This window comes from Etheostoma cragini, chromosome 8, assembly GCF_013103735.1.
Source record: "Etheostoma cragini isolate CJK2018 chromosome 8, CSU_Ecrag_1.0, whole genome shotgun sequence".
Taxonomy (NCBI): domain Eukaryota; kingdom Metazoa; phylum Chordata; class Actinopteri; order Perciformes; family Percidae; genus Etheostoma; species Etheostoma cragini.
The window spans coordinates 13,796,666-13,819,805 of NC_048414.1; the positions used below are offsets into that span (position 1 = coordinate 13,796,666).

Consider the following 23,140-nt stretch of genomic DNA (forward strand, 5'->3'; position numbering starts at 1 on the left):
GATACCCGTGTTCCCACAAATACCTTGTACTGAGAGGAGTCAGACTGGAGCCATGTGAGTACTGTTGTGGAGTCTGTCCAGAAGACAACATTGCGGATATTCACAGTCAGCTCTCTTTGCAGTAGTGCAGCTAGCTGTGCAGCTGTCAGAGCAGCACACACTTCTAGTCTTTGTATTGATTGCTGATTCTTCGAGGCCACTCTTGATCTGGCAGTCAGGAAAGACACTTTCACAAAGCTATGTGAGCTCTCTGTCTGCAGATAGGCCACTGAGCCATATGCCTTCTCAGATGCATCAGCAAAGATGTATAGGTCCCTGTGGAGGTTTGCGGCAATTCTTCCTCCCACATCAGCCATGACTTCAGTACATCCTCAGGCAGTAACAGGTTGTCTCAGTCTCTCTCTTTGTCCTACATGTACTGAACCAGGAACTTGGCCCGCGTTGTGAAAGGGACTATAAATCCCAGGGGGGTCGTACAGGCATGCCAGGACTCTGTATATGTTTCGCATGGTGGATGTGGGTTGCTCCAGAATACAGTATTTATCCCTTAAGGTGTCTGAATTACAGAGCCAGTGGAGTCAGAGGGTGAGCTCCTGTGGATCAGTGCCTGACTCATTGAGCCACAACTCACTGCTCTCAAATCTGGCTTCTTTGGGCAGGTGGCTGATGACCTCAGGGGTGTTCCTGGCCCACTGGCGTAACTCAAATCCAGTGGTAGCCAATAGTGACGTCAGTTTGGCGACCAGGTGATGGGCTTCTTCCACAGAAGGCAGGCTCTGCAGACAGTTGCCCACATGAAATGATCATTCTGTAGACACTCAAACATCTTCACCTGGCTGACTATGGCCAAACACATATTTCTGCAGCGCAAAGGTAGCACAGCAGAAGTGCCAAATGGAAGGACTTGCCATTTGTAGATGCTGGCTGGTTCCTCTGTCTTTAGGTCTTGCCACAGGAAGCATAGCAAGGGCTTGTCCTCTGCTGCCTCACCTGGTGAAACATGCCTTTAATATTGCTGCTGACAGCAATGGCATGCTCTCTGAAGCGCAGCAGTATACCCATTAGACTTGAACTTAAGGTGTGCCCAGGCAACACAAGCTCGTTGAGTTTTTTTTCCTTGTACATGAAGGAACAGTTGAACACAATATCGCAGCAGGTGCCTCTCTGTACTGCAGAGATTAGCTAGCACAGCCTTCTAAGGTGCCTGAAACTGTGGCATGTTCTTCACCCTGAGGAGGGGATTAGCGTAGTGCTGAATCCTATCGATCTCTACTTGTGTGGTCTTTGCCTCCAGCAGGAAGAATGCCTTCTGATTCTGCCTGGAGTGTGTGACAAGCTTTTTACTCCTGTAGGGCAGAACATCCAGCTGCCACAATCTCTCTACAATCTGTGGAAGCTCGTTGTTGAGAGGGTGACACTTGTCTAGGAAGTGCTGCATGTTAGAGCAGGAAGGACAGTATTCTGTCCTCTCTGGCTGCTTGGTGCTAGAGTGGGCCTTCTCTACTGCTGTGCTGTCAGGTTGGTTTGTGGTGTGCATGATGCTGGTGCTCTTACCTTTTATTACGGTTGTGACGGTGCTCTGTCCTGGGTCCTGCTCTGTTCTTGGTTCCACCGTCTTTTGCCTCTCCTGTGAGCTCATAGTCAAGCCAATCAGAAAAGTACAAGAGGCTAGGGATTGTAACACATACTGGGTACAGGAACCTCTTAAACTCAGCCCGTATATCATGAGACAGCAGCCGTGTCACATGTGAACCACAGTGTAGTTTAGTCTTTCCACTTTCCCCAAGCTGGTCTAACATTCCCTTGAGTGCTCTCACTTCCAGGGCGATCCGCTTGAACCCAGTGGTGTCACCACGTGCAATATTAGAGGCTTCCATTAGATTACCTATTTTTCTGAAAGGTAGCTGGTGAGGCTGTCCATAATGCTCCATTAGGCTTGCCATAGTGTCAGTGTAGGGCTGTTGTGAGTTAGTGTAGGACTCCGCTAGTAGCAGCGCCTCCTCAAACTTCAGGTGGTCCACCAGGATCTGGTATTTAAAACGCTCTGTAGCGTCCACAGGCAGTCAGTTCTCCAGAGCAACCTTAAGCCTGGCAAACTCTCTCGGATCCCTTTTGGCAAATGCAGGGATTGTGGGTTTAGGCCCACGGTACACTGTCTCATGGTGGTGGGAGGGTTGCAGCTCTTCGGCCAGTGACTCACATCTTTGTGGGCTGTAGGGTACACAGTACTCCGGTTTCTGTACAGCGGGCGCTGGATGATGTGGCTCAGGGCGACTAGGAGACTCCTGCTGATGTGTCATCCTAATGTATCTCAGTGCTGTTATGAGGTCTGCCATGAGGTCCTGTGACGGTGGCTAATAAATGTCGTCTGCTACTGGGGGTGCTGGCGGTGGCCAGTCATCATCATCCGGAAGCAAATATGCAATATGTGAGGCTGCTGTTGGGGGGGCTGGGGTAGGGAAAGGAGGAGGGGCTGTCTGTCGCAGTGCTGGTAGGTCTGGAAGGGAAGTATGGGGTCAAGTTGCCTTTGCATGTCCATTACTTGTAGCTGCAGCCTCTGGTTATCTCCCCTCAGCTTATGAAGAGCTTAAAGGACGTCAGGCGCTGCTTCTGGGGCAGGCCTCCATCGGACAGAGGCAGGCGTGCTCTGTAAGAGGGGGTCAGTATACTTAGACCGGCGTTGAAAGGCAGTTGTCTCCCCGCATGACACTCCTGTCTTCATGCAGCAGTAAGAGTGTGAGATGCGCCATCCTGTTGTGTCTCTCCGGGAATCCCTCCGTGCTGTCACAGAGCTGCTGTTTCTCTGACAGGTCAGCTGCTTGATGAGGCAAACAAAAAGGCTGCCGCCATCTAATCTTCCATCCAGGCTGGTTGACGGGTCTCTTGGCAGGATTGGGCATCTACTGAGCGTGTATACTGATCAGTGATCATCCCTAAACACGCGTCCCACGAAGACCATGCTGTTTCAGGCTCAAAGTACCAAACGTTTTGGTGACTGGGGAGGACTGTGTATTTAGCTGTTTTTTTGAAAGGTTGGGGCCACCAGGGGTGCATTGATTAGAATGCAGACAATATGTTCCTTTTAGGCGTTTTATTGGAATGAATCAAATAATGAGTACATGCCTAGCAGGTATAGTAAACAAACACACGAGCTGTACGAGGCTCCGCCATTATCCAAGAACAGCAACATTATTATGAGGTAAAAATGAATTACAAACATCAGTATTACTAACTGGTACTTGCATGCACACAATCTTAGAACTTGGAATAATTACCGCAACACTGTATTATTATATCTATATACTGTATATTTGCGCAGTTTTTTGACACCAGCACTCTTCCAAACTTTTCCTAAAACTGAAACTTAAGCTGTCTTTCTCAGCGAGCAGCAGAGCGCAGTGATGGCTGATTTTCCAGCAGCCACTTTTACAGTCACAGAGAGGGAATTTGCGTTTACTATTTGAGTTTATTGCCAGCTGCGTGAGGGAGATAATAGTGATGGGCTCATTGTTATGAACAATTGCTTTATTTAGATCTCTTTACTTCCCTCTTCCTTGTCATCAGGAAATCCCTAACTGCTGAAAGAACAAGCAGCAAAAAGGGGGAAAATAGTTCTATAAACTATAAAATAATAAATATATTAAAAATATGGGCAATGAATTAGAAGGCAGTGGAATCTGCTGTTTACAGAAGATAAGTCAAAATTCATGGCTGCTTAGAATTCTTGCTATTACATTTCAGAGATATTGCTATAGACCTGAGCGAATATGTTGAATATGTGAAAATCCCCATCCAGCAACCTGCATGTTGCTGAGGCATTAGAGCAGTGCCGTAGGTAGAACTAGTATCTTGGGCAGGCCAGTAAAAAAGTGACTGGGTTATTTTCAAAAAGATGTGGAATTAGCTAAAAGAACAAACTGAAAAAAACAGCAACAATTTTAGCTTCCAAAACATACTGCATTACAATAACAATAGCTGTACTATCTACAACATGATCAACTAACAAAGCTCAGGCTAAAACGTTTGTACACAACAATGTAGACAAAAACCTGTTGATATGAACCTATTCAGGCAAAAAATGTATCCGTACCCGCAAGACCAGCTGCATTGGCTCTTCACAGCGCTGTTATAAAAATTAACCATTTTATTTCACAATTCGCACATGGAACATATCAATTCATAACAGCACTGTTGCTTCACGGCTATCATGAGCAGCAAATGCGCTACCAGCAGTAAAAGAAACTCAAAGAATGAAAACTTCCAGCCAAGCATTGATTGAATTATGAAAGATATAATGAAAAGTGTCCAGCAAGGTGCCAAAACTTAGACAGCTTATCAAGTCCAGTCAACAGTTCTGTTTTAATCAGAAAAGAAGACACATTAAAAACACACAACTACAATACTTCTGTTTTGATTTTTTTTACATACATTTGAATATATTTCATAACAAAACATATTTTGGTCAAATTTGGCTGGACAGGCCAGCGAGTAAAGTGGGCAAACCAGTGCCCATTACTAACTATGCGCCTGCATCAGAGTCATCATACTTTGACAGTGCTGGTGTGTTGGGAGAGGCAGAGTTGATTATCAGGAGAGATCCAAGCCAAGGAAGATCAGGGAGTCAAAGCAGCAGGCAGAGAGGATCATTTATTAGTCAGCTCAGCATGGAGACAATGATAGAGATTTATACCCATTTTTAGGAATGTGCAACATTGATAAACCGGTACATGCATAGTGTGTTCACAAGCTTACATGCTGTGACAGGTCCTCCCTATCCAGCCCCTGCTCCACTTACAGAGTTTACAAATAGCAGAAGTCCTGTGTTAGCATTATTCCTGTGACTCCAAACAATGCTTTCAGTCTCTCTTTTGTATATGATCCCATCTCTTTAAAATACTTGGCAGAAGATATGGAGAAATGTTTGAAAGCTGACATAGCTAACTTTCTGATAAGTTGTCATGCTTTTTTCTCATTATGTTACTTTTCAATTTGTCAAAAAGACTCTTAAGCCACTTAAATTGACCTAATTATCATAAATTGCCCAACACTTTGTATGGCTTAGGCAGATTATAGTTATGGTAAGCTAACTATGAAGAGTGCTAATTTAATTACTGCTATTACAAATCATGGTACAATTGTCAAACTTTTGCTGACTGCTGTTATAGTTCTAGCTGCTTCTAGCCAATGTGCAGTGATCCCCGGCAAATTAAATATCCTCTTTCTGTCTCGGTGTGCTTTGCCCATCCATTTCTTGTACCATCCTGCCCCGTAATAGTCATGGGAGAGTAATTGGTGTCTTTTAGCCTCACTGTGCCAAGAATGATGTGAGGGAAGTGTGTCCTCCTGACAGGGAAAATTGGACCGTTTAGCTTTCTGTCATGGTTCACATAGCTTCTCCATCCTCCCAACTAATTCATTCATCTACATTAACCCAAAAAGAGTTAGTAGGGCAACATAGTGTGTTTGTGTGTGTGTGTGTGTGTGTGTGTGTGTGTGTGTTTTGTTTATGCGGTCCACTGCTTTGTGGATGCTGGCCATTTTTGGCAAAGGCAGACCTGGATACGGTTCATCAGGCAAGGATGGCTCAGCCAACTGTCATCTTATTATAAAAAGATGGAGAGCTCTCTCAACCGCTCACAGTAGCAACAAACTGCCATAGCTAACATACACATCAGATCCCGATGCTATGAAAGAGGAAGCCTGATTCAGCATCTAAGCCCCATTAGTGAGAGTAAGAGGCTCTAAAGATGCAGGTTCGGAATGGATAATTACAAAGTTCTACATAGCCTCTTTGGGCCAATAGTGGGGATTTTAGGGTAGTGGGTCGGTTTTTTGCAGGCACACCATGCAAGCCATTGTTTTATGAAGTTTCTCGAGCAATGTCTGTCCCTCATGCTGCAATATGTCTTGTTTGGTGCATCCCTATTCTCCAAAATGAGAGGAGAAGTATATGACATTTGGTGTCCATCACCACAATTGATACCATCCACACAGCCCACCTGCTTTGAGTCAAGTCAATACAGCATAGTGCAAGGCTTGCTTGTGTTTTGTGCTATTTTTGTCGCTTTAGTTGGCAGAGGCGCTTGCAAATAGTACGAATATAATGCAATGTGAAACGGTTGCTTAGGTAATACTGCTGATCTAACTAAGAACCATTACCTCAGCCTGAAGCTATGAACTACAAAGACCAAGAGCTCATTTAGGGCCCAGAAACAGCAAATATTTAAAGCATATTTAAGGGCCTCTCTTGAGCTCTGGGCGTCATGTCAAAGGCACAAGGCTTCATACAAATTGTATAGGGTAATAGCTTATTTCAATAATATAAACTAAACCATTGTTGAAATGAGATTCACTTTTCATTACAACTCTCCTTTTTTATAAATTGAAGTTTATATCATGCTATATGATTAAATTGGTGTCATCTTATCTCTGTTCACAGATACAGCACCCTTAGGCTTGTTAAGCTTGGCTTGCCATCACTTTTCAGAGTTCTCAGAAAAAAATGTGTTGACACCAGGGTGAAAAGGTGTCACACGCAGATACTTTGCATTTATGCTTTCTGACAGCCTGTCAGAACGTCCACAATAGGAAAAAACAAAACTTCCCTCTCTGCCAGTGAAGTGTATTCATATGAGTGTACCCCTGAGCAGTGCTAGAGCGTGAGAGGACATCCGCAGTACGAACGGAAGATTATCTATGTATGACACAGCATAGACCAGTGACAGGAACATCAAGTAAAGGTAACCTTCTGTATCAATATCAACTGTTATGTGTACATCTGATTCATTTCTGTGATGTATCTACAATGAAAACAGCTAGCATCAACGGGCTAATAAGAGGACGTCATCCGTGTGTCTGCTACTCTGTCGAGTATAACTGAATGGGTTAATTGTAATCCAATTTATTGCTACTGATTGATACAGTACAGTATTTCCCATAGACCCCACTAACCATACTTTAGTCCTCCACTCCTAATGAGGGGGTTTATGTTTCCATTCATCAACCAGTAAACAGAAAATTCCTGCATTTGTGTTTGTGGTAGCAGGTTATTGTTAATTCTAGGGAAAGTAAAACATTTCACTAACATGAGGTTGACATTAAAATCAAGTGTGTACAGAGTAAAAAAGAAGGAGTAAGGTGTTTACATCTGCTTAACAATGAAGAAATCTGGACATCCTTGGTAACTTTTGATCTTAACTTTGTGTATTTTAACATTACCACTGTCTCCTGCAGTGAAAGTCTTGTGGTGTACAATAAATGACTCTGTGTGGGCTGGTGGACTCTGTGGACCACTGGGACTGAAATCAGCTGTCCCATTCTAGCTCCACTGTTGCTCACTAAAGAGACTGTACTAATTAGCAAGTTGCTTGGCAACATCTGGCAGGGGTATGATTTATGGCAAACAGTCTAGACACCTGTTTTGCTGAGACAGGAATGGGTGGAGGTTGAGTTATTGTGCAGCCCATCAGCCCCTCACTCACAATGAGTCCTTACCTGCTAGTAAAATGGAGTTTGACTGAGACATTTACATATTAAGGCCTCCCTTGCTCTGGATTTGAGCAGCCTGTTGGGTTTCTATTGTAAATCAACACAACAGGAACACAAGATTGTTTCAACTGTATTCTAATTTTAAAATTCTTCACCAGCAACACTTCATCAGAACACACACACACACACACACACACACACACACACACACACACACACACACAGACACACTGCAGACCTGTTGTGGTTAAATGAAAAGAGTGCAAAACATGAATGCTAGTACGGCTAAGATAAATAGAGGCTTTGTGGCTTCGTAAATGTTTTCCTCAAATCCTCATTAATCCCGCGCATCATATTCAAACAAAGCTTGACTACAAAGCAGAGCTTTTCAGAGGATCCCTCCAATTATTGCCAAGCTGTGTCCTGTTTCCCCCAAATCCTCTAGTAGCTTGCTTGTACCTGCAGAGGCATGGCAGTCATCCAGAGAACCGTGTTGTCTCACATTTTGCAGACTGTTCCCTGACATAGTCTATGCCCTCTGCATGACACTCATTCTAAACAATAGGCTATTCACCTGCTGTTTTGACATCCATGTTACCTCATCAAGACCTCAGAGTGACAGGTTGCTGAGTCTGTCAGTTTGTCCCTAGCTTTGTTTTATTGTTCCTATATTAAACTTGGTAAGTTAACAGTGAATTGTTTTAGTTACATCTAAATTTACTTTTTTCCAAATGTGCCTTTCTCTTTCTGTCTCCTTTTACATCCCTGCAGAAAGAATAACTTCACTCTCTGAGAGAAGACATTGTTCTTAGCCAGGATAAATTGCTAGTAAGTTGCTGTCTTCCTCAGTTAGCTCAGAGGAGCTCGTTCATCACAGCTCACTAAATAAATCAGGAAATCATTAATTGCATTTCACAGCAGTCATGATCTGCAAATTAGGAATCAAGGGGCTCATTTTGTGTACACTACTATAATTGCATGGTAGTCACAAATGCAATTTTTCCAATAATTTCTGCTCTAATTCTATGCCAGTTTCTGCTCTTTTTGCCATGTTCTTAATGAAGGAAGGTGTTTTATTCATTTTGACACTATCTACAAATAAGCCAAAGAAATGATTTAAGTTAATGACAAGGCCAGAAAAATGCTCCAATCTGAGAGCAGCACATGTATCAGCGACAGTATGATAATAACATCCAAAACACATGATTCACTATCTGTGTTTTTTGTGACATGAGAAGTACTTTGAATGAGTACGTAGTTACACTCAAAGTTGAGTAGGCAGTCCTTAATATGATCCAGGAAGGATACATACCTGTTCTCACTCCTATAAGAATGTGGACAAAAGGGAAAAAAGAAGAATGTGGACCACCTCTGAATGCGGTTTTAGTGATCAGAAGCATCCTGGGTGCCTTTGCATCTGTACTTAGATCTGTCCACTTGTGATCCAATCATTCAGATGCCATTTGAATACCAGGGGAAAACAGGGCTTGACATCGTGCAATTTAAAATAAATATTTTTGTTGGAGCTGTGCTCAGTAAGTAGCTGCTGAAAAAGGTTGACTGTATATTTTGTGTCACCACCAGAGGCTGTAGATATTTCAGCTTGTGACTGATTAATTTGCCAGCATTAAGACGGCCTTATTCTCAGTTTGCCAATTAGTTTACAACTGGATACCGGTAGTTGTGTAGACATTTCCCCAACAGTAGTGGAAGTTGTTTCTCTTGAATTAAACTTTAGGAATCAAGGAGCTATACTCCACAAGCCAAAGTACAGTAGTAACATCCCTGGGAACTCTGCCAGTGTCTAAGCTTTAGAAGTGGTGACAATTGTTTTCATTGGTCATGAGGCAGGATTCTACTCTGCATGAGTGATGCATAAGCTTCCTCATCAGGATCGTACCGGCCGACTAACCTTCGAGTGGATTGTTTTCTCTGCAAAAGTCCTGTAGGTGTAAGGTTTTTGTTTAAGAAAAAAATCCTCTTCTTGGTTTGAGAAAGATTCAGAACCACTTGAGAATTGCGTTTGTTTCTATAATATAATAGGTATAATATTTATGGTGTAAAAATAATTACTCTGGTCCAAACATGTCTGCTCAAATGACTTCAAATACACATTTCTTTATTGTGACTGTTTAGAGTGGGGCACCAGACTTCCTCTGAAATCTCCTGTTTTATGCCTTTTTATGCAGTAGCAATCCAACTTTCCATATAGTAGAGTATAATCCAAGGAATGATGATTTAATGCATACTGTGTGTAAATGTGAAGTAGGAGAAGGTGAAATATTGGTAAATGTTTAACATTTGCAGCACATAAGCACATTCAGGAAGTTTTCTATGAATCACCTCCCTCTTCCCATGCCCTGTAAAGATTCCTGTCAGTGAGCTCTTCGATCTGTTGGCTAGAGAGCTCACACATTTGCATGTTTCTGTGTCCTGTTCATGTACTCTCTGTACTGCTGCTTTATAGTCACTTGTCAAAAAGGTTCACGCTTCCAACATTACTGCTATTCTGTCACCTGTGTGGCCTTAACCCTTTCTTTTAGTCTGTGTGATATTCAACCATTGGCATATGTCAGTCTGTCCATCCATCCATCAGCCTGTCCATGTGACAGTTTAGAAGGTTTGCTTGCTCTTTTTTAATTATACCTTACTGCTGAGCACAGAAACTGCATTGAATGTGAGCCATCCAGCCGTCAAAGCACTGATTAATCGTCTGCCTGCAATAAGAGGAGAGTGAGAGCAGCAGAGCGAGGCTGTTGAGAGAATAAACCATAAAGAGGATAGCAGGGGGATAAATGCAAGCTTCGACAAGTTCAACGTGAAAAAAGATATAGTCCTTTGGCTGAATCATTGTGTGTCTCCTATTCCGAATGTATACATTACTGGTGTATGAATCCAGATCTGTGCATACCTGTCCTTGTATATATCGGTCTTCTTTCAGTCATTACATGCTGACTAGTGTATGCTTCCTCCAAATCGCAGGTATGCAAGGTTTTCGCTTGTGTACATGTAATGCTGTGTCTTTGTTGCACAGCACAGCGCCTACCTTGCTGACAATCCTCCCCCGCTCTCCTCTCTCTGCAGGAGGTCAGATGTGTGACATCTCAACAGCCAGGCTGTATCTGAGATAAGTGAAGAATCAATACTTATTGATTAGGAAAGCTCTTCCCCTATCCTGCCTGCTTTGCCTCAGCGTCCCGGTTTAGCAGATGGCCCTGCTTACCAAATGGTGCTCAGCACACGGGACGTGTTTAGTGGCCCTGACCCAACCTCACAACAAGACTCAGCTGTGTCCGACTGCCTCTCCAGCAGACTGGGAAATGTTGATTCTTATGCAGACACACAAACTGTGGCACTCTCTCACTGAAAGATATGTCAAGCAATACAAATTTTAAGGAATATTTTGAAAGGCAAATTAATCACAGGATGTTTGATTAAAATGCTGTTTTGTGTTTTTTTACTATCTTCATTCTTTGGAAAAGATTGTTCATTACACTGAGTACATAAACCCTTCTTTAAAATGTTGTGTGATGGGCAGTAAATGACTGAATGTTGATATACTGCCCCAATGCTTACTGGACCTTGACAAGGGAGGAAATGAGCTCAGATTTCCCACAACCCATCACTCTCACTCGTCGATTCAGAGCTAATTTACTGCCCTGCCCTGACACTGGTCGTCTTGCCAAATTGCTCAACTATATGCATCTGGGTTGTTAGGAGCTCTGTATGAAATAATCCAAAGAAAACATTGAATTTACGACACCTAAACAGGTGTGGAGTGGGAGGTAAAAGCCAAAAGCTGCATCGCTGACTCAGCACAGTGTGCAATCTGCCACATAAACAGAAGAAAAAAAACTCATGTCTCCTTGTGTACCAGCAAAGGAGAGATACTCAAACAGGTTTTGATTCAGTTTAATGTTAACCTATGATTGATAGAATGGTCTGACATCAGACCCAGAAAGAGGAAACGTGTATTTGTTTCTCAATTGTTATTAAAGTGACATGAGCAGAAATATTATGCCAAAGGATTATCTTGTGTTTCAATAAAAACTATTTACAACAAACATTGTTTGAGTAGAACTGGCGACAGCAGAACATTTCCTTATTGCCATAAGGAAATGTTCTGCTGTCGCCAGTTCTATACTACCATAGTACCAAATCCTTAGATTTCCCATCTGAACCTGTTATGCTTTTATTTTTGTTTTCCAGTAAATCAACACATTGTGAGGGAGTTTCAATTCTGATGGAGCAGGGCTGAAAGTCCCTGTTTTGCTTAGGTTATTTTATTAACAATCTGTAAACTTCCAGCCTAATGATGTCGAGACAGTTCATTTTTGGTAGAACATTCAATACTTGTGCACCGCGTCAACATAACATGATGGGGTGTATAAAGCTGTGTGTTGTGTAACTGCATACTTCATCAATCATAAGTAGATCATCCTTTTAGGAAGTCACTAGGGTGTCATTGTATAAACAAACAAATACGGCAGAGCATCTTCCACTCAGATCTAATTCTATTTTAGTAGAGAGCTCATTTACTCAGTGCCGAGGGATGTAGGTCAGGTTGAGAACAAAAGACTAATTCTAGAAAAAGATGACACTTTTGTGACAGATAAAATTTTGGTTTAGGAGATTTGACTCTCATTTTCTTTTTGAATTGACTGTACACACTCCAACAAAGAGCATGATTACACACACAGACACAGGAATAAACACTCAGGAGTTATTTATGCAAACCAACAGAGTGACATTTTCTGTGGAAATCCAGGATTTTGGAATATCCTCCAGGGTCTGAGTTGCAATAAAGAAATGCCCCCCTCCAAAGAAAAAGAGGCACAACTAAACAATGTGTTATGTAATTCCAATAAAAAACTAACTGAAGCAGTCATGATACTTTGATCATGCACTTTGGTGTGACCTTGAATTAAAAAACTCCAGGCCCAAAATAACCTCAAGCGGCGCAGATGTTCATACATAAATATATGTACTGGGATGTCACACACTATGCCATCGTGTAGAATATCTTTAAAAAATAATAGCTTTGGATGTTACTCTGTCTCAACTGGATAGTGGGTTACATGCTGAATTTGGATTTTCTTTTAAGACCACCTGTTGACAGAGAAGTAAGGTTTTCGTTAAGCATGAATCTTTTGGTTGAATTTGGCTGTTTCAAGATGAAATGCTGCATAGTGATATTTTTTAATTGTGAATGTAAATGTGAGTGAAATATTTTGTGTAACAAGTTTTTTTCTTCTGTGCTGTTTCTGTAAGATCTGTACTGCTGTGTGAGCTCCCCATTCAAATCATTTCCTTTTTATTCATTACGAAACATGATTCATGTATTAGACAGCTCTCTTTGAATTTGATAGCCGTTGCTAAACAGAGTTTGAGGCATAATCAGACAACCAAAAGTTGAGTTTATTGTCCCAAACTCCAGGATCATTTGGGAATATCACTGTTGTCCTTGAGGATTTCTTCCATCCGTCTTAGAGAATTATTCCTGGACTGGAGCCTTTCTCACTGTCGCTCACATGACCCTCCCTGCCCCGGGAAGATGCTCATGACCTGTTTGTCACACTGCTCTGCTTTCCCATCAGACACAGGATGTATGTGCTGAGACATCTTGAATACTGCAAAGCAAAGCAGCTGTTGTGGTCCCAGTGCATGTCATCAGCTTCTGTAAAAAAGAAATGAAAAAGTTCCTTGTTTGGTTTCACATCCATATCGTACATATCCTCAGACATTTAAGATGTCTGCAGTGTAATGTAGCCTCATCCACTCCCAGCAGATAAACATGCCTTTTAAACTGCACTTGCACATTAAACTAGCACTAAGCCTGAACCGATCCTGCTACTTAAGCATAAATACACTGCAGGGTGAAGGCACCGCCTCACACTCATGAAGATGAAACCAGGAGGTGCTGTGTGTGTGTGTCAGGAGTTGTGGTGTCAGCACATGATGACACACACACTGTATATTGGGACATCACACCCATGTCCGGTTATTTATGCCATTATACCAAAGTGGAGCTTATGACCCAGATCAATGTTCTCAATCAATCAGTTCTTCATTTTAATTTATAATCTACTCCATTACTTAAATGATGACGACATCTGAAATCAATAGGGAACCCTTATGTTATGTGTGGATGATTTAAAGTCCAGTGCATTTACAGTATAGCCTTTTGGTTACTAAGTACAGATAGCAATTAATAAAGTGGTTTAGGATGCAGAAAGCTGGAGGGAAGCAGGTTCATTTCATTAGGTTTACACAGAGGTTCTTGTCTAAACCAATGATGCCTAATGACATGTAGATTATGATGGTTCATGTTAGTTTATATATTAAACTGAGACATTCATTTTAAGAGGTTGAGCTCTGGCCCTTTAGTACAGATGTACTGTATAATACTTTATTCCTGCTTGGTTCTGCTGTTGGTCTTATCGAGGCTCAGAGTCAGCAGCCTGGGACTCTGCAGAAAGTAACACAGACAATATTTTCATTACATTAGCATTTAAAAAAAAACTATCACTAAGTCCAGCTCTGTTTTTACTCTACATAGAAAAATAAAACCAAATAGTTCAGGAGAAAAATTAGCTTTGCTTGATTTGTTTTTGTTTTTTTGGCCACAGCCGAGCTGCACTGCATTTCCTCTCACAATCACTTCAATTTGAAGTGACTCAGGCCACTTACAGCATCCTCTAATTACAAAATAGAGTACCCACTCATTCAGTTTTAATGGTGCATATCACTAGCGGAAATCTCATAAAACCTGAAACATTTGGAGTGCACCCAAAAAGGTTATGGATCCAGTGAGAACATCACTGTGATTCAATTTAGATATGCAAGATTTATATGTAAATTACATATGCAAAATATTATTTGTACAGTCTTTGAAGATTAGATTCCATCATATAAAATATATATCATTTTTTAAGGGTTAGAAAAAAAAACAGACATATCCCCCAAGGGATTCTAGACACTGGTGAAGGTTGTGAAAGGGCACAAAGACTGTAATGAAGGAATCGAAGGGAGCGGTCAGCCGAAAGAAATCTGAGAGTGAATTAGGTGGAGATTCCTGGAGGTGGAAGAGGAGGACTCGCAGTCTTGCCTGAAATGACCACTAAGAGCAACAGAGGCGAGAACAATTTTAAAACATGGATGTCATGCTGTGATTGGCTTGTGAAACATATGGCAGATTCTGATTGGTTTAACTGAAAAGTGACTACCTCAATAACAGCTGATCCGTTAGGAGAGAGGTGACAAAGTTATTGAAGTCTCGCTGAAAGAATTTACACTGAGCTACATTTGTGGGTTGGGATTTTGTCAGACTTTGACTTTCATGATTCAGAGGTGAGTTGTGACAGCTACACCTTCTTTCAGGTTCTTTTGTCCACAAACTTTCAAACCCATATTCCTACCATCCGTTCGGCTCCTACTGCATACCTCAGCATCTACAATTCAATTATGTGTTGTACGTACCATTTTTCCAATGTTGCTTATTACTCTCTCCTGCTGACTTGACTAGCCCTAGTAGCATGCCAGTCAAGTTATACTGGGTTGAAATTGGAGAAGCATGGATGACATCATGTTCACGTTATTGAGCAATGGTTAAGGGATGTGATAAGCAGTACAGTAGAATAGGAAGTTATTGTGCCCAGTAAGTTAATTTTACACTGCTTATAGCCTTAAACATCTGATGCGATATTGGGGACAGTTATTTTCTACTTAATCAAAGACTAACACAAATTTCCCTCAGTAGTAGTTGGTGGCAATGTTATAAAATTCCCACATTTACAACCCACTATTTTCAAAGAGCTGTGTTCATGCTGAATGATGGTTCTATCTGTACAGGCATTTGATGCCAGCATAATGAGAGGTCTGCACAGATATCGAGGGGCTCCTCTCTGAAAAGGAAAATCCTCCCTCTTACCTAGCACCGACAGGCACAAGGCTACTTCTGATCTGGCTCCGGAACAAAGCTGCTTGATAATGTGCAACCATTAATTACATTCTGATGCCTCAAGTCTGGCCTGTGTCTGTGAGCTGAGAAGCCTTGCTTTGCAGAGCATGGAGCAATTACGTAAGAATGCGTTGCACAATGTTATCCAGACACAACACTGTTTACAATAACAATTCTCTCTTTCACTTTTACATATTCAGTCCCTGGCTCTCCTTTAGGACATTAATTAACATTTTGAATGTTGAATTGAGTCTGTGAGAAGCTTGTTGTATTATGTTATTCAGCTAATTTTGCTTCTTTTAACTTCTTTCTTATAACTAAGAAACTGTTCAAAGTCTCTGTTGAGTCACATTTGTAGTTGTGTAACTTTATGACCAGCGACTCCGTTAAGTATAGTGTGACATTTATTGGATCCCAGTGACAAAATGATAAACACAAATCTGCAGGGGTCAGGGACTTAATGACTCTAGTTCTGTTTGGACTCTATATATTTCCATTTCCTATTACTCAACTACATGCAGCTGAGAGGTTTACACACACCACCACATGCGTGTCCTGTACAAGCTCCACTTTTGCAGAAAGAGAAACAGACTTTGTCACTCTTATTTAGGCTCCCACTTTAACTAAATGGTATTGGGTTGCTTGAGTGCTGATGATAAGCTACAGTACAATGAAGCATTTATCATTCCCCTGGCAACTGCATGCCGCAGTTAAGAAATGTCTGCTCCTGGCAAAAAAAAGATTTGCATGTATTGACCCAAAGTACTGGGATTTCTGTTAGCCTACGTCAATACTGTCAGACCTTAGAAATAAAAGTAAAACATGCAAACTTTCACATGGTCTAAGGAAGCTGTGAAGTTCTCAATCAACCCTGTATCTCGGATACTGTGAGAAAAGAAAAAAAGAAAATGGAATTAAAATAAGTTTCTGGCCTTTTCCTAGAAATACTTTTACCGTAATACTTTTGATTAAAACATGAAATCTATTTTTCCAAAGTTATGTGTGTGATATATCAGGTTATCCTATACTTTTAAGAGTCAGGATTAGGAAATCGTGCTTGTATGTTTCACTTCTTTTCTGAATGCTATGGATCGCAAGAAATGCAGTGAGAAGATTTTAAGTTAGGTGTTGGAAAACTGAGAGGCAGGCTTTCAGACACTACCTCACTTTCAGATCCCACGGGTATACCAGCACATAGGTAGGTATCAGGCTCTAATCCAATCATTTCCACCCTAATGGACCTTATTCATAGATATTCTAAAATAGATTAACTAGTGATGGAACAGCTTGGGCAAATAATTATTCTTTTTAGAATGAATTGTTTTGAAATTTTAGAATCAAAATCTATCGACAGATTTGGTTAGAGCATGGATTGTACAGTATTTAGCTGTGCATTATGCAACTAAGCCTCTGCACTCCATCTCCAATTGATCAGAAGTTAAACAAAGGCACACAGAAAGCTCAGCTTGTTGAATGTTATGCTATTTTTCAGGTGCATAATTGTATCAGAGGTTGTAACAGAATATGTTTATATGGTTTCATTTTCAAAAAACACCCTATTTTTTTCATACTGCACAATGATGCCACATCTCTTTTCACCCGCTGTATTGAGATCTCCGTTTTGACTACAGAGCCAGACATCTGACTTCTGTTCAATCTTTTGTAACGGAAGTAAAGGTTAGACTACAATAGAACTGTTTGTTGTGAACAGTGTTGTCTGTGGGAGATGGTAACTCTCTTTGGAGTGGACTTTGGGATTTTTTCACTTTGTAAACCATTACATGCAAAAAAAAGATAAATAACACAATAAAGGAAAGGGAAAAGCACAATTTGAGCCCTTTTGGGGGGGGGGGGGGGGGGGGGGGGGGGGGGGGGGGGAGACAAGTAGTTATTTTGTATGCCTTATACCAGAAAGCTGCACTGCTCCGTCCCAGGTAAGGAGAAAACAAAGAGCTCAGTTTTGTTGACATCTTACTAGGAGCAGCATCAGCTGCTTGGATGACAAGGCAATTGGCGGATAGGTCCATATCCCACCATTATCACCAACTAAGGCCTCAATAGCTCTGACTTTACATGTGACAAGTGCAACCACAGACCCAATGCAAGCATAGACCGTTAATAAAAAAACAGTCTATGAATGCAACACAGCAGGCAACAAACAGGCCAGGCACAGTGGTGGTGTATGACTTGTCTTTGTATGGTGTGAATGGATGTGTTTCCCGCTATCGACCTCATTGAAATAGTTAATTCTGATTTGATTCATTTGATTAAATAATAATAATAGTTTTTTTTTTTTTTTAAATGTGTAATTTTTTTGGGATGCTTACAAAAACATGAGCAAAACATGGGGGGTTAATAGGCCTTTTTCACAGAAGACATTTTGACACGTCACAATAGGAGGCACTGGTGTCAATTATACAATTACTGACGGTTAAAGTAAATGTAACTTCTTTGGTTTCAGGCCGGTGAGAGGAAATTTATTTTTCCTGTTTCAATTGATCCATGAATTACAAATATGAATGTTGTCAATTTAAAAGATTAATTTTCAACCAAAGAAAGTCTGTTTGTCATATGACCACTTAGTTTTGTGTGCTCAGTAAACTACATCTCTCGTCTCACGCAATTTACGTCACTTAGCTTGATGCTCAACTTGCTCCCTAGCTAGCTAGCTTAGCTTTATAAAAGAATTTGTCTTTACCCATTCATTACCATTCATATTTTTATGAGTTAAGGTCCCATGCGGTCCACCGGAAAGGGGGGGGGGGGGGGATATCACCTCTCTACAGAGGAGATAGCGGAAGGGGAAGGACATCTGTCAGGCTTTATCCCAGCAATGTACATCCATTGAGCCAGACTATGCACATACTGGCTCACTGTAAACAATACTAACATTAACCATTGATAATATTAATAGTAACATATGTGCTTGTCTATACTATAGCAAGGCAAATAGTCTGCTTTGAAAAAGGCATTGGACACACATGCAGATCAATTTTGCCCTGGGGCTCCCTGGCAGGTTAATCCCACCCTGCCCCCATCGTTGTTCAAACTACGAGAGGTGTCTTTGTTTGACAATACAATTGCAATGTGCATCCATACAAAGCCATGCAAAAGGCAACAATAACAAAGCCAGTAAAAACAATAAAGGCCTACATCCACGCACAATAGACAACAATAACGCAGCCACAATCAAACTGCGGAATTCCAATTGCAATTTATTTTTTTTGTCACTGTAGGCTACCTATTTAACATGTCTGTCAATTAAATAATCTCCTAAATGTAGGCATACCTGTCTGCCCAACCCCCTGGGCTCCTGCCCTCATCTCCGCCGTTGCCAAGGTTTCCGTGTACGCGCTGCCTGCGAGAGCGGAGCCGCGCGATTGTCACGCAGTATTGCCAGACATGGCGGCGGATCTACAACCCGAGTGGATTTCTTGTCTCCCTTCTTCCTGGAGTTATGGGGTTACTCGGGATGGACGCGTCTTCTTCATTAAGTAACTATCCTTTCAAAGAAAAACGGCTTAAGTAATTTCTGTCCGTTTCTGATCCGGTCAAAGTCACTGTGTAACGTTATCAATAAACGCTTTCCCCCTCTCTCTACAGCGAAGAAGCCAAGAGTACAACCTGGCTGCATCCAGTAAGTGGCGAGGCGGTAATAACCGGGCACAGAAAAACTCCAGGTAAGGTGTCACTTAACGGCTGTCAAGTTTCTCTGTTATGTTTAATGTCTATGTAAGCCGTGTTGTTGGTGACCACATCCCCAAACCGATACTTCCCACTCTGGGAGAGAGAGAGAGAGAGACTGGGACATCCATGCTGTGTGTCTTAATGCACGAGTGGGTTTTCGGCGCTGGTGCTGTGAAAAGTGAGCCCTCTCGTGCCCACCTCTGCCCTGCTCTTGCCACTTCCTCGTGAGCCTCAGCCTCTCTTTTCAGGGTTGTCAGTCAAGTTGACTCGTCTACGACGAGTTTTACCAACGACCAACAGCATGTAAATTCATTTCGGAAGCATTGTATTTTATTTTGGATAAACTAACGGCTTCTGTTGACCATATAACCTGTCCGATATGTAACGTTAGCCTTGAAGAGTTAACAGAGACGGAGCCAGTTTGATAGACTACAGCAGCAACAGGAGCTAACGCTAGATAGATAGATTAGTAATGTTAGCTGAAAATCTACTAAAATAGCTTCCTTTACCACCACGACTTCAAATAGCTCTTGGCCAATCTTAAACGCAGTGTGTTTCATGTAGCAAAGCTCCTTGCAATGCATCATACTGGTGACTTTACCTTGCGAGGGACTCACAACGTACTCAGCCTCCCCTTCCAACTCCAAGTCTCTGCAGAGCTTTTCCACTAATACTAATGTTATTGATGGGCTGCTGCATCTCAGTAGGGCTGCAAGGCTGCAACTCACGAATATTTCTTCAGTTTACCATTTTAGTCTATAAAATATCAAACATGGTGAAAAATGGCAATCAGAATGTCTGTTATCCCAAAGTAGGAGCTGAAACAATTAGTTGATTAGTCATTGCAAGAAAATTAATCTGAAAACAAGTAATTTTTCAAGCAAAATAACATTACTTAGTTGGCATTTTGAGGATTTTCTGCTTTTATTTGTGTTACGTGATGGTAAATTGAATATCTTTGGATTTTGAGCTTCTGGTCACACAAAACAAGCAATGTGAAGACATCACATTGAGCTTTTTTCTTTACTATTTTCAAAATGGTTTAATCATCTAATAGTTGCAGCTCAGCGTGTGAATTGACAGCTAGGAGGCCATAGCTTTAGTTAATTTGATACACACAACATCGCTTGGTTCCGCCAGTTTGTGCTCACATGTTTTTGTCCACTTCTTGCTCCTTCACAGACCTACCCACTGGATGGGAAGAAGGATATACTTTTGAGGGTGCACGGTGCTTTATCAAGTGAGTTTAACTCCCTCCCTTTACACGACACACACTCATCTTAACCCCAGAACCTGCACACAGTGTCTGACCAGATCACATCAATTCAAAACACTTCCTCTATGCATATCGTCATGATTGTAGCATGTTATTGATCACCAGTTTTATCACTTCAAATTAATGAAAAGTCATCCAAATGCTGCGCTACTACTGAAAACATGCTGTGTATTAGAAGTAAATATTGCACGGTTGTAAATATGGTACCTTTACTCCCCATTTCTGTACTGTAGAAGCCTATCGCAAAAAGTTAATGATTGCATGGGAACATTGTGCAAATACTAGACAGACATGGGCAAGTGCGGTTGCTGTCTTGTGAGCTTCTTTTATTTATTCAGACTTACCCTGCTCAGAACTGAGCCTACTGTGAGAGTTGAGCCAAAGTGTAATGTGTTCTTGTTTTCTGACTTCTGTTAATAATCTGTCAAAAAACAGTTCTCATTCTTTGGGTTTATATGGTTTGCTCACAATTTAAAATGACACTTGTGTTAAGTAGATGCTGGAAAGTATTTCTGAGTTACATGCCAACATACGGTATTTGTTGGTGCTATATGGGCAGGAGGAACTGTGTTATATCCTCCATGTCCCCTAAAACACTCTTTTTAAAACACCTCTCTTTTTGATGACTGGGATTTACATGATTTAGGCTATGTTACAAAGTCCCTGAACTACAGTATATTTTACATTTTCCTCTCCTTCCTTCATGGTTGCCTAATGCATGCGACTGATGAAAAGAGATCACAAGCGTCGTCATTCAGTCAGCAGTGATTCATCATCTGTTCTCAGAATGTTTGAAATCCATGGAAACATTTTGTTATTTTGTTTGTCAGAATGAAATAATACACTCATACAGCAGTTATAGATACTATTAGGGCTGTAACGATATGGAAAATAAAACCAAAATTGCAATACTCAGCTCCACAAGCTCCTGTGAGAAGGCAGAATCGCAACACACCCCTTCCAACTGCAGAGTTATCCTTCTCTTCCAGAACCAATGCTACCACATTTTTAAATTACTAGTAGTCCTTTTGGTGCCTCATTCCTGTTTTGTCTGGTAAATTTAGCATACTGTACAAACGGCTAAAAACGAAAGAGCGATGCTAATGCTAAATATAAGCCTTGTCAATCTCACCCCTTGTTGCACATGCTCATGACATACGTCATGACCAAACGTCAGCGATAGTTTATTGCAGATCCAGAGTGGCTGTGGGCAGATCCAATAGTTTTAAACTTCAACGGAGTACCCGCCTTCAAGGAAGTTAACACTTGTCAATGGAGAGTGGCCAGACTCTCTGGACACATGAAATGTAGGAGAGTCTAGTAGGACCAGGCTAGGTGTACACAGGTTTACCTGAGAATTCAGAGAGTGTAGACTGTAGAATGTTTACCATGAAAGAAGATAATAGATGATATAATATTGTCTATTTATTATGTATTAGCTCAGCTGCTGACTCTTAAATTTAAAGCTAACGTAATATTGTGCGATTATATACCGTACATTAAAAATCTGACTTAGTCATCCTAATAGCGAAAGGAATCTTATTGATGTTCAACACTGCTCTGAAATGCAGATGGTTACCCTGCATGTGACCGAGGCTGCAATAGTCTGTCTTGTTTGTTTTAGTGAGACACGTTTTCCCTGGCTGCTTACTGGGACTGGCCCATGAGGCCCCTCATTGTTGTTTTACTTAACAGGTTAAAAACTTTTAACAGGTTAAAAATAATTTTAGTTATGTGGTCACTGTTGAATGTATTCATGTCAATAAGCTGGTCAATTTAAGGCACAAGATCAATTTGTCAGTCTTTAGTAATGAAGATATACAGTAGATGTCTAACTTAACTATTTGGGCTATTTAAAACCATGCCTGTTGGTTTAATCGTGACTCATTGTTTTGACATCACTATTTGTTGACAAGTTTATGTGATAACTGTCTTGTACAGTACTTGGGACATTTTGAGGCTTTTGCTGTGAGGTTGCCAATAAAAGCCTCTGAAAACTGTCCAAAGCCATTAGCCTGATGACAGCTAAATAAGTCTATTCCTTATGTTTTACTGTAAGTTATTATTATTTTGTTATCAACATTTGATTGTTAGGCAATACAAGTTTGGGGTTTTTGCATTTGTTGTACATAAATAAGTCCAACAAGTTTTCAGACTTATAAAGATAATGACTGGATCATTGATTAATCTCCATGATTTGGGTCTGTTTTGAGCCTGTAAAAGCATCTGGCCCATTTACATGCTGGCTGCGTGTGTGGCCAGACTGTTACCATCGGGTAACACAGTTTGAAAATCAAGAAGCAGATTGTGCTGACGTAGTCTGTTCTCTTTTGGCATTTGTTGATGGTGCAGGTTGTTGGTGTGATGGTGTGGACAAAAGACATTGCCCATCACACGATTTGGTTATTTTATGATTATTCCATTTTTTGTTTTGTTTATGGTAGTTTTAGTGAATCAGACATGGCACACTGCTCCCGTCAGACTGAGCAGTCTCTTTTGAGTTGCCGGGTAGTTTGCAGGTGGCCCAATGCCATACAGCTTTTTAATTTTGGGGAACTATGTGTCAACTGGCCAGTACCTGCTAACTCACTAACTGAGAGTGAGAAGGTGTATATCTGCAAACTATTAGCCGGTTTATTTCCTTCACAAGAAGCCATGTACAACTACAGTCAGTGTGTTGTGACTGTTTTGTTTTTGTAAGTCAGGCTCTAAAGTGAAAAATGTGTCTA

The 23,140-nt window shown here is 41.2% G+C and overlaps 1 protein-coding gene across 20 annotated transcripts in view; it reads left to right on the forward strand.

Annotated features, from left to right (window-relative positions):
* The first annotated feature begins 18,761 nt into the window (after positions 1-18,761).
* Positions 18,762-23,140, forward strand: part of LOC117948842 (pleckstrin homology domain-containing family A member 5-like) — a 76,151-nt gene continuing 71,772 nt past the window's right edge. For all 20 annotated transcript variants that reach the window (XM_034878712.1, XM_034878715.1, XM_034878713.1 and 17 more), the window contains exons 1-3: positions 18,762-18,942; positions 19,052-19,128; positions 20,318-20,375. In XM_034878712.1, coding sequence (XP_034734603.1) covers positions 18,851-18,942; positions 19,052-19,128; positions 20,318-20,375 — 227 coding nt within the window. In that variant the 5' untranslated portion in view covers positions 18,762-18,850. The remainder of the gene's footprint in view (positions 18,943-19,051; positions 19,129-20,317; positions 20,376-23,140) is intronic.